Source organism: Bison bison, unplaced genomic scaffold (genome assembly GCF_000754665.1).
Source record: "Bison bison bison isolate TAMUID 2011002044 unplaced genomic scaffold, Bison_UMD1.0 scf7180017864345, whole genome shotgun sequence".
NCBI lineage: Eukaryota > Metazoa > Chordata > Mammalia > Artiodactyla > Bovidae > Bison > Bison bison.
Window position 1 is genome coordinate 2492319 of NW_011494917.1, and position 12015 is coordinate 2504333.

At 45.5% G+C, this 12015-nt stretch overlaps 1 protein-coding gene across 1 annotated transcript; it reads right to left on the reverse strand.

The window, feature by feature from the left end:
* Positions 1-223: 223 nt before the first annotated feature.
* On the reverse strand, positions 224-1997 carry SMIM2 (small integral membrane protein 2). The gene is given in 4 exon segments (XM_010854647.1): positions 224-369; positions 372-516; positions 519-549; positions 1933-1997. Coding segments are annotated over 4 exon segments (387 nt in total).
* Positions 1998-12015: the final 10018 nt, after the last annotated feature.

The window sequence follows — 12015 nt, forward strand, 5'->3', positions numbered from 1 at the left end:
GCCATTTCCTACCCCAGGGGGATCTTCCCAACCCAGGGATTGAACCCACGTCTTCTGCATCTCCTGCATTGGCAGGCAGATTCTTTACCCATGAGCCACCTGGGAAGACCTTTTATTGACTATACTCCATTTAAAGGTATTATAAAATATTGGCTATATTCCCTGTGCTGAAAAGCTAACATTTATTGGCTGAATTTTTAGGCCAAATCGAAATATCCTCATGTTAAAATAGCTGCACAAAAAGTGACTTTATTGAAATAGCTGCATCCAAAGAGCTGAAAGTCTGGATGTCGTCTGCTTCTGGCACCTGACTCTGGCCCTCTTTCGTGCAGCTTTGCCTTCTGTTCCGCTGTATGCCGGGGTGTGGTTAGCAGAAGAGGCGCTCGCACCAGGGCCGCTTTGAATCCTCTTGTTCCAAGAGAGGACTATGTAGGTGTCACAAATGACACTCGTCCAAAACCCGAACAGGATGCTAATAGCAGGCCCACGTGTTTCCACCTCCCCGTGAGGCAGCCTGGGCTGGCGTCAGTCCTCTCCCCAAACTCTTTCCTGCCCCCATACGCTCAGGAGCTCTACTTGGGTCAGAAATGCAATTCTCTGACAGTGCCAGACAGCCAGATGATGCTGGGGAAAAAGAAAGAAAAAGCAAAAGCAGATTTCTAAATTAAGCCCAAGCCTCGTTTATTAAAAAAAAAAAAAAAAAAAAGCCACAGCCTAGCAACATGTTCACAGCTCAACCTCCCTCTGTGATGAAGCCTCTGTGGCCAGAGCTGGGGATGACACAGTCATTGGAGGCCCTCCCCATCTGGAAAGTGCTGACGGTGGCACGTTGAGGGCCCAGCCCACCCAAGGGTGGGGCTCCAAAGGAGCAGAGAGGATACAGGGCTTACTGAGGTCCAAAACTTTAATGAAGTCCCTAGACACCTACAGACGCTTGGCAATGAACACACCTGAAGTAATAGCAGATGAAGTTCCTCGGGCTGCTCTACTGAAACAGAAGCTGCTCCTTGAGATGGGGGTCTTCTCTGTTCACCACTGAATGCACAGCACCCAACTTAGCACATGGCACACACACGGTACCCAATCACTAGGTAAGAGAGGACTGGACCGATGTGTGAAGAGATGGACAGATTGATGCTGCCGTCCCCTCATCCCTGCTTCCCAAATTCTCCACCCTAAATGAAGTCCAGAATCTCAAGAGAGCCCTAATCTCCTAATTACTGCAGGCACCAGAGAGGCAATGTTCCCTAACCTGGATGTTTAAGTCTGAGCCAACAGCTGGGGTGAGCACTTGCAAGGTGATTAAAGGGTGCAGCTGATGTGGCCATCACATATGCAGAGAGGCAAGGGCTGTGAGAAGTGCCCTTGGTAACCATTGTCAGTGTTCCTGAACCTTCACTTATTTTTAAACAGTATCAGCATCAAAGATGAGGTATTGCTAAACAGAGAAACTACAGCACAAATAGTATTGGGTTGGCCAAAAAGTTCGTTTGGGCTTTTTATTAGATTCAATGGAAAAATGGGAACAAAATTATTGGCCAACCCAATACATGAGCTTCTGGTCTGAGTCCTTTTGGAACACAAAAAGTAGGGCCCACAATGCCCTTTGAAGCTCCAAAGACCAAACTCATCAGAAATGGACCACAGTACAGAAGGCTGAATCTCATCACCAGCCCTCCCAAGTCATGAGATGATTAAGAAAAGCTGGGGTGATCCTGGCACCCAGATCCTCTGAATATTCAAAGTTAAGCCATCCTCTGAATCCCTTGAGGATCCCGGTGATGTTTCAGGGGACAACTTTGACTCCTGGGAGCAGTTGCTCTCTGTTCTCCCTGGTGACCAGAGAGTGGTTGAAGACAGCATTGTCAAGATCATAAATCTCCATCTCAGAGCTGGGGCCCGAGGTTTAAAAGATCGGGGAAATTAGCCCACAATTCAAAAATCTGTCTTTCAACTTCTTTGTCTGAACTGGCCAGAAACAGTAAACGCACACCCATGCCAGCGAGATAAAAGTTCTTAATTAAATTCAGATGTATAAGAATATATTACAGGTCTACTCGTGGAATAAACATCTATAGTGGACAAGCCATCTAAACAGCATCAAAAGTGATACAATATCATCCTTCTTCATGTGGTAGCACACAGCAGAAAACTATGAGTCCTCTCAGGACTCTGAGATCATTTCTGTTCCAATGGCATCCCAGAGCACCAGCCGGGAATAATCAGGATGAGGGAGACGAGCAGTGATCAGATTGGAGATGTGACCACAGGGACACAGCCCCAGCAGAGGGCACACACACAGATTGCCCTCAGATCTAGTGTGTGTTGGAAAAGTGTGTTAGTTGCTCAGTCCTGTCTGATCCAACTGCCAGACTCCTCTGTCTATGGAATTCTCAAGACAAGAACACTGGAATGGATAGCCATTTCCTTCTCCAGGGGATCTTCCCCACCCAGGGATAGAACCTGGGTCTCCTGAATTGCAGGCAGATTCTTTAGCGTCTAAGTCACCAGGGAAGCCCCAAATCTAGTGTATCTCTTTTTTCAAAAGTATGTATTTATTTATTTCATTTGGCCACTCTGGGTCTTAATTGTGGAACTCAGGATCTTCCATCTTAGTTGCAGCATGTGGTATCTCGTTCCCTGACCAGGGATTGAACCCTGGGCCTCCAGCATTGAAAGCTCAGAGTCTTAGCCACTGGACCACTAGGCAAGTCCTTAATGTACCTCTTTGGTGCCCCAACATTCATGGCATTCACAAACCCAGGCCTCTGCTCCAGTCTATGTTTCAGGGGTTCCTAATGCTCCATGCCTAGGGCTCCAGCTTCTGAGATGGCTGCTCAGTGATAAGACCCCACTGACACCTCTTCCCCCCCTCTCTGTAGAGTTTCCAGAGATTCATGGAAAGGCTATCCACTCCAGTACTCTGGCCTCAAGAATTCCATGGACTGTATAGTCCCTGGGGTTGCAAAGAGTCAGACACAACTGAACGACTTTCACTTTCAAGAGAACAGAGTCCAAGACTCAGCTCTGTGACCTAAACTACTTGAAAGCTCAGTTTTCTCATCTATAGAATGGAGAGAATAGGAACTCTGATGCCTGCCTCCCAAGATTGCATAAGGCTGCTCAAATGCCACACTATTGTGTTCAAATGCATGTCAATCTGCAAGCTGTTGTTCTACGTAAAAATGTTTTCTAAACGGTGACTGTCCATAATGAGAAGTTTTCCTCTGATACGGGAAGTGAGACTTCCTTTGTCTCTATCATGGGTCTACCTGGTTCTCAGTGTTCTAGGACTTGATCCAGCCTAGTCAGCATCACAGCTTTCTCTGACCTCTTTGAACTATGGGATCATGGCAGTGTGGTCTAAACCACAGGTCTAGACTCTACTCCATTGCAAATCTAAAATCCACAATTCCCCTAGGTTTCTGGTGAAATTAGCAAAGCCTAGGTGAATAAACTCCCTCTGATGATTTAATGTTTCAGTGCTTCCCCAAAGGGCACTTTCTGCAATGGGACGGGAGTGTGTAGGTTCCTGTTTCCATTTCTGCTTCCTTGGTACAGGCTTCCCCAGCATGTAAATGGGGCTGTAGTGTGAGCAATGACCTAATGAATTTGGGCAGGAAGTAATCCTCGATCCCATTCAATCTGCATTCAATTGCTAACCTGAAATTAGTTTTACAAAAACATTAAAAAGATATTTCCAACAATTAAAAAATTCAGAATTTTCTCATTGATAAATTCAGAGAAGCTTGAAAAAATGGGAAGATCTGACAGTTGAGGACCACAATATACACCATGGTCACAATTATCTGGTAACTGAGGGCCTACCTGGTAAAGTGGATAGGAATATTGGTTGTCAGGGTTCAGATCCCATCCCTGCTCCTTCAGTTCAGTTCAGTTCAGTGCAGTCACTCAGTCGTGTTCGACTCTTTAGAACCCCATGAATCGCAGCACGCCAGGCCTCCCTGTCCATCACCAACTCCTGGAGTTCACTCAAACTTACATCCATCGAGTCGGTGATGCCATCCAGCCATCTCATCCTCTGTCGTCCCCTTTTCCTCCTGCCCTCAATCCCTCCCAGCATCAGAGTCTTTTCCAATGAGTCAACTCTTCGCATGAGGTGGCCAAAGTACCAAATTCATGAACTTAACCTCTCAAAGTCTTGGTTTCTCATCTTTTAAGACAATGTTAAACTAATAGCAATTATTTTCATGTACCAAAAACGCTTTAAAAAGTGGCAGCTCATGACAATCGTCCAATAAATGTCAATGATTCTCCCTCTCCACCCCCTGACATAAGTAGCTTTACCATTTTCCATACCTTCCCAGCCCCGTGAGCGTAACTGTTAACTGTTAGTCTAAGAAGTTCAACAAAATGAGTTTGGTACTTATGGTCCTTGGGGTCAGAGGTGATAACTCAAGTCTGCACCCTTTCCTAGCTTGATTTCCTCAAGACCCCGCTGAGCTGTCTCTTCTCCCTCTCTGAGATTTTCCCTCCTCCTGCTGGAGCTCACTTGAAACCCGATGGCAGAGCACGGGACACACAGCTGTGCTGAAGTCCTCTGACTTTTTAGACAGGGGAAATATAGTCCCCCTAATTGCTTCAAGGCATCTCAACTTCTTTCTAATGTTGAGTCTTTCCTGGCCATTTTGCTCTTCAGTTCCCCCCCGCCCCCCACTCCCTTCACATCCAAAAAGAAACTCTTTTTAGCAATTCAGTTAACAATCACATGGAAGACGTGAATCCATAGGAAAATGAGGAGGTGATTTCCTCCCAGACAGACAGTTGTTTTTAATAAACCAATGTCTGCTGCTAAGCAACCTTGATGCTGCCTCTTCCACAAGTACAGCTAAATAGAATACTCTATTATTACTGTGGATTAAGTTGGTGCTCTTGTGAGTCAGAGAAGGTACCAGAGAAAGTTTTACTCAGGCTGCAAATAAGTGTAAAATGCTGCCTAAGAAGCAAAATAGGAGTGGCATGCCTGGGCTGTGTTGTGCAAAGCACAGAATTAGTTTACTCATGCTTGGGGCTTGACACTTGTTTGGGAGTTAGCTGTAAAGAGCTGAATTGTTCATTCAGGGCTGAGTGGACAGTCATGGTGTGGGAGACCGTCTCTCTGGTTCTCCCAAGACTACTAATTAAGGTTGTGGTTAGATCTTACAGCAGACTAAGGGAGGTCCCGTGGAACTCCCTGGACATGAGGAAAGTCTTTGAGGCAGATTAGATGTCGCAACTGTCAGATCCCACAACACAGTCATTATGCCAAGAATATGAGGTGAACTGTGAGCCAGCCAATCAGAGCAACAGGAAAGTGGGACCATTTCCGACTGCTGCCATCTCCTGACTCTGTTTAGAAGAGGTAGGGCCAAGGTGAAGCCAGCCACAAAGTTCCTTTTGCAAAATTTAGCATGCCGGGTGGCTATGCTTCCCATTGCCCAAAGCATGGAAAAATCCCTTGGTGTAATTTCCTAAGCCTCTAAATATATATTTCCTTTAATACCTAAATGTGGTTATTTCAACAAAGCCAATCAATTAACCTAAAGAGCAATATTTAGAGGGAAGAATGTGTGGAGTGGAGATGGGGGATTTTCCCCCAAGTGATAGTTGCTCAGTCGTGTCCGACTCTTTGGACCCCATGGACTGGAGCCCACCAGGCTCATCTGTCCATGGAATTCTCCAGGCAAGAATACTGGAGTGGGTTGCCATTTCCTTCTCCACCCCACCCCTCTTTCCCCCCAAAATTAATCTCTTTTTTATAACTTCTTCATCATCATCTTTTTGACACTGCAAAGAGTGGAACTAAATTTTTCTTTTGCCTCTATTTAAATGAAACTATAGTGAAAGAGAAAGAAAGTGGGCTTCCCTGGTAGCTCACAATTAAGAAATCTGCCATCAATGGAGGAGACCTGGGTTCAATCCCTGGGTCTGAAGATCCCCTGGAGAAGGGAATGGCAACCCACTCCAGTATTCTTGCCTGGAGAATCCCATGGACAGAGGAGCCTAGTGGGCTTGCTAAGAGTCCATGGGATCACAAACAGTTGGACACACAGCAGCTAACACTTTCTTCATTAAGCTGCTGAAGATAAAACTGCAGGGTGTGCAGATATCACTACAAGAAGTGTGAAGAACTCCCACGCCCATCTTTTTTTTTTTTTCCTTTGGTTGTGCTGGGTCTTCGTTGCTGCTCGGGCTTTCTCTGGCTGTTTCAAGCAGGGGATGCTCTCTAGTTGCAGGGCGTGGGCTTCTCATTGCAGTGGCTCCTCTTGTTGCAGAGCACGGACTCTAGGTGCCTGGGCTTCAATAGTTGTAGCACATGGGCTCAGTAGTTGTGACTTTCTGGCTCTAAACCACGGGCTCAATAGGTGTGGTGCACGGGATCTTCCTAGATCGGGGATTGAACCTGTGTCTTCTGCATTGGTAGTTGGATTCTTTACCACTGAGCCACTAGGGAAGCCCCCAGTGCCTGTCTTTGACCCTTTGTTCTCCCTTTCTTGTTCCTAATCTCTAAATAAAAACATCACCAAGATCTGAGGCTCCTCACACCAAATCTCCCCATGTCTCTTCCTTACTGCTGTGTCTCCCAAGCTACTGTTTCCTCATGCCTGGACCATGAAATAGCCTCTCAAGCGGAGGAAAATTGAGAGGCTTAAAGAGATAACCGCCTCCGGAACCCGAACATACTCTCCCCTGTTGCTGTTATTTAGTTGCTAAGTCTTGTCCTACTCTTTGCTACTCCATGGACTGTAGCCCACCAGGCTCCCCTGTCCATGGGATTTCCCAGGTCAGAACACTGGAGTGGGTTGCCATTTCCTTCTCCAGGGGATCTTCCCCACCCAGGGATCAAACCCAGGCCTCCAACATTGCAGGCGGATTTGTTACCACTGAGCCACCTGGGAAGCCCAGGATTGTATTAGATTGACCAGGAAGTTCTTTTGGATATTCTGTAACATCGTATAGGAAAGCCCAAACGAACTTTCTGGGCAACCCAATATAATGACCAGAGCATAACAAATACTCTGCAAATATTGGCTGTTACTATTATTTTCCCTTGACGGCACCTGTCATTCTGAGTTGGAGACCGTGCATGCTTTGCCTAGGTCTTGGCCTTTATCCCATCTGCCACACTGCAGACCATGCAGTAAATGCCTGGTAAATATTTGTTGAAACAGTACAATTTTCAGTTACACAACTGGGTAAACATGGCCAGGACAGCATGGGGGAGGGGGAAGGGGGGAGGTGGCTAGAGCTCTCCTCCAATCTCCCAGAGACTGGCCCTTGAAGGCAGTGCCAGTCTCTGCCTGGAGGAAGGTCTCAGCTTCCATCTACATTGGCTGTTGTGCTCAGGATTACGTAAGCAACAGGGAGGAATTCCTTTCTGGCTTCAGAACCTGTAACTGAGAGGGCAGACAGGGCTGGTCATGTGGACAGGACCACTGTTCACAATGGGATTCCACACTTTTTCTTAAGATACAGTATAGTCTATGGAATATACATGGGATTTGGATCAAATGAAATTGCTATTCCTTTACCTATGGCCATCGGGTAATTTTAGGTAAGGGCAGAATCTTTGGGGCAAGACTTCTGGATTTGAATTCTAGCTCCTACGCTTTCCCTCTGGGCCTTGGTTTTTCTCATCTGTAAGATGGAAATAATTTCTCCTTCACAGGGTTATTATGAGGACTGAATGAGTTAATAATTGTAAAATTCTTAGAACAGGGCTTGGCATATAGTAAGTACAATGTAAAGTAAAAGTGTTAGTCACTCAGTTGTGTCTGACTTCTTTTGACCCTATGGACTGTCACCTTCCAGGCTCTTCTCTCCATGGGATTTCCCAGACAGGAATACTGGAGTGGGTTGCCATTTCCTTTTCCAGGGGATCTTCCCTACCCAGGGATAGAGGCTGTGTCTCCTGCATGGACAGGCAGATTCTTTATCACTGAGCCACCAGGGAAGCCCTAAGTACAATGTAAAGGTATACCTAATTATCCCGAGCCTCACCAGAAAAAAAAAAAAAAAAAAAGGATATATGCAGAACACTTGATTTAGTGCCTAACATATGGCATACTCCCTGTAATTATTATTAATATTTCTATTATCATCACTTCCTTTGTAAGTGGAAGATAATTGGGTTGGCCAAAAAGTTCATTTGGGCTTTTCATAAGATGTAATGGAAAGACCTGAACAAACATTTTGGCCAACTCAATACTTTCTTAGGATGAACTTAATGGAATAATAGAAACTTTCTTCCAATGGATGCTTTGGGTCTCTACTGATGTTTGGGGGAGAAAAGGAGTTTTTTCTGTGTGATTCTGAGCCAGTCTCTTCCTTGTGCTTTGTCTTCTTTCCTTAATGCTCTGAAAACCTTCCTCATAGACCTAAACATTCAAATGCATGTCTATTTCTCTCATAAGTGAACAAAGGAGGAGTGTATTAATTTTCCTGGACTGCTGTACAAAGTACCCCGCAGGTGGTGGCTTAACACAATAGAAAGTTGTTCTCTTACAGCTCTGGAATCAGAAGTCTGAAACCAAGGTACTGGCAGGGCCATCTCCCTCTGAAAACTCTGGGGGAGAATTCTGTGCCTCTTCCACCTTCTGGTGACTCCAGGCATTCCTTGGCTTGTGGCAGCATCACTCCAGTCTCTGTATTCATCTTCATGTGGCCTTCTCCCTCTCTGCATCTCTGTCACAAATCCTCCTCTACCCATGTCTATTAAGGACACCTGTCATAGGACTTAAGATTCACCCTAAATTCTGGAAGACCTCATCCTGAGATCCTTAACCTAATTATATCTGCAAAGACAATTTTCTCCAAATAGGTTCAAATTCACAGGAGTTAGGACATAGATTTATCTTTTGGGGCAGCCTTGTCAACCCACTAGGAGAAATAAAAAAGCCCTAATGGGTTCTAACTCTTTCACAGATGGTGCTAGTGGTAAGAACTCACCTGCCAATGCAGGAGACATCAGAGACCTGGGTTCGATCCCTGGGTTGGGAAGATCCCCTAGAGAAGGTCATGGCAACCCACTCCAGCATTCTTGCCTGGAGACTCCCCATGGACAGAGGAGACTGGGGGGCTACAGCACATGGGCTTGCAAAGAGTCAGACGTGAATGAAGTGACTGAGAATGCACACGTGCCCGTGCAATTGGTTCTAAACAGAATTCATCCCTTAACCTTGCTAGAACCTACATATATCTGCTTTTCCTTTCCCCTACACACTTATTCTAGTCTCATCCAGACCTCTTTCATGGGATGTTAACAGACAGAGGGGCAAGCAAGACATCCTGACCGGCCAATCAGCTCCTTCCAGGCTCCACTCTGGCCCCCATCTGCACCTGCTCCCTACCTCAGGATTTGCTGCAGGCAGCATGGTGTATACTGGAGCCCATGAAAGCGTACTCCAGTTGGCCCACTCAGTGGCCTTGCAGACATCCAGGAGAGTCGGATGTCACCCTGGGACCTCGCAGTGCCAGCTTGCCCCACCTGGCTCTTCCCCAGGGTTGCCTTAGTCACACATCAGGTTTCATAGATGAGGCCAAAGCAGGAGACCCTGGTGAGCTGAAACAAGTAGGAGCAGTGGATCTGGGTCAGAGCAGGAATTATGTTTGCACTTGGACCAAGCAAATAGGCTCAGAGAAGGAATCTAGGTCAAAAGCTTGGCAAACTGGTAGGAAACATGAAGCCTGATACACAAATTAAAATGGAGACTAGCTCTTCATCTGCACAGTCCAGTGCTTAGTTCTCCAAAGTCTAATTGAGGTAGGTCTGTTTCATGTGGCACATCATATATTGTAAGGGGCAAGCATTTGGTTTAATGTCAGGATCTACGGATAAAGGGTTAAGACATAGCACGTGATATGTGCTGTGCTTTGCTGCTCAGTCGTGTCCGACTTGTTGCGACCCCATGGACTGTAGCCCACCAGGCTCCTCTGTCCATAAGAATTCTCCAGGCAAGAATACTGGAGTAGGTTGCTATGTCCTCCTCCAGGGGAATCTTCCCAACCCAGGGAGTGAACCCAGGTTTCCCACATTGCAGGCAGATCATGTATGATATATATACATAAAATATTTTAAAAAACCAAATTGTCATTAAATGTGGTAACTCTATGTGCAAGTGTTATAAGAGGTCCAATTCTGCCTTGCGTTAGGGGTCAGGTCATGATGGGGGCACAAAAGAGGAAATATTTGAGTGGGATCTTGAAGAATTCAGTAAGGAGAGTATGGAAAGACAGCCCAGAAAGTACACTGTCTAGCTGACCAAGTGGGAGCCTCTTCCTCTCCTCTTTCTCTGCGTTGATGTTATCCAAAGCCTAGACCTTGCATTAAAAGAACCTTTTATTTTTAACACAAGAACTATTTCTTTTTAAAAACAATTAATTAATTTTTATTTGGAGCTGTACTTGGTCTTTATTGCATATGGACTTTATTTGTAGCCAGCGGGTGCTACTCTTCATTGCGATGCAAGGGCTTCTCTTGTTGCAGAGCACAGGCTCTAGGTGCTCGGGCTTCAGTCATTGTGGTGCTCTGGCTTAGTTAGCCCTCTGCAGGTATGATCTTCCCAGACCAAGGATTGAACCCATGACCTCTGTGTTGGCAGGCAGATTATTAACCACTAGACCACCAGGGGAGCCCCTGCACAAGATCTTTTTTCTGATCAGAAATCTAAAGACAGATCTCAAGCATGTTCTACAAATGCATCATGGCCCAGGGAAACAACCAACCAGAAAAGCCTCTGGATGTGGGGAGCAGGGACCCCACATCCACAGCGACTTCTGTTCATGCAGTGGTGAACTCTAGGGTGTCAGCATGTTTCAATGATACATCACTATTGAGATTATCAGGTGGCCTGCTTCTATATCTTTCTTTTTTAAAAAGTTATTTAATTGCTTTGTTTTTGGCTGCATGGCGGCATCTCAGTTGCAGCACGCAGGATCTAAGTTGTGGGCTGGAGGCCCTTTGCTCCAGTGTGTGGGCTCCCCTCTGGTTGTGGTGAATGGGCTCCAGAGTGCATGGGCTGAGTAGCTGTGGTGCGTGGGGCTTAGCTGCTCCTGGCACAGGTGATCTTAGTTTCCCGACCGAAGATCAAACCTGCGTCCCCAGCATGGGAAGGCAGATTCTTAACCACTGGACCACCAGGGAAGCCCACTGGATATCTTTCTTATTAAAGTTTTTTCCATTGATTTTACCTATAAAAAGTGTTCTCTCTCAAACCCCAAGAAGGCATTTCTGATCTCAGCCTCTGACAGAAGGGGAGGAGGCTGTCTCTCATTATTCCCTGTTCCATACTTTTTCAGTATTTAATGAATACCTCTTTGAACTTTCTTGGAGGTCTCTTGTAACCCAACATCTTTATAATTAACTGATATTTTTTAAATTAGAAAATGGGGCATCTTCATGGGGTATTCACTTTATCTAATTATTATCAGGTCACATTTAAGGAATCTAGCTGTGTAGGTAGGTTTAAATGTTTCCCAGTATTAAAACAAATGTGGATATATTATTCAGCATTTTAAATATATGTGTTAAATGTGTATATATCATGTATATCAGTATTGAATATAAAATTCAAATAAATTTTAGAACCTAAATATTGGAATATTGAATAATGAAATAGGCCAGAATAATGAAAGAGGCCAGACATGTGAATCCACTTACATGACATTCTAAAAAAGAGAAGATTATAAGCATAAAATTCATTTCAGTGCTTGCCAGGGGCTAGGAGAGGAGGAAGGAAATTGCAGTGGTACACAAGGAAATCTGGGGATGATGAAAATGTTCTATATCTTGATTGTGATGATGGTTCAGTTCAGTTCAGTTGCTCAGTCGTGTCCGACTCTTTGCGACCCCATGCACACCAGGCCTCCCTGTCCATCACCAATTCCCGGAGTTTATCCAAACTCATGTCCATCGAGTCGGTGATGACATCCAGCCATCTCATCCTCTGTCGTCCCCTTCTCCTCCTGCCCCCAATCCCTCCCAGCATCAGGGTCTTTTCCAATGAGTCAACTCTT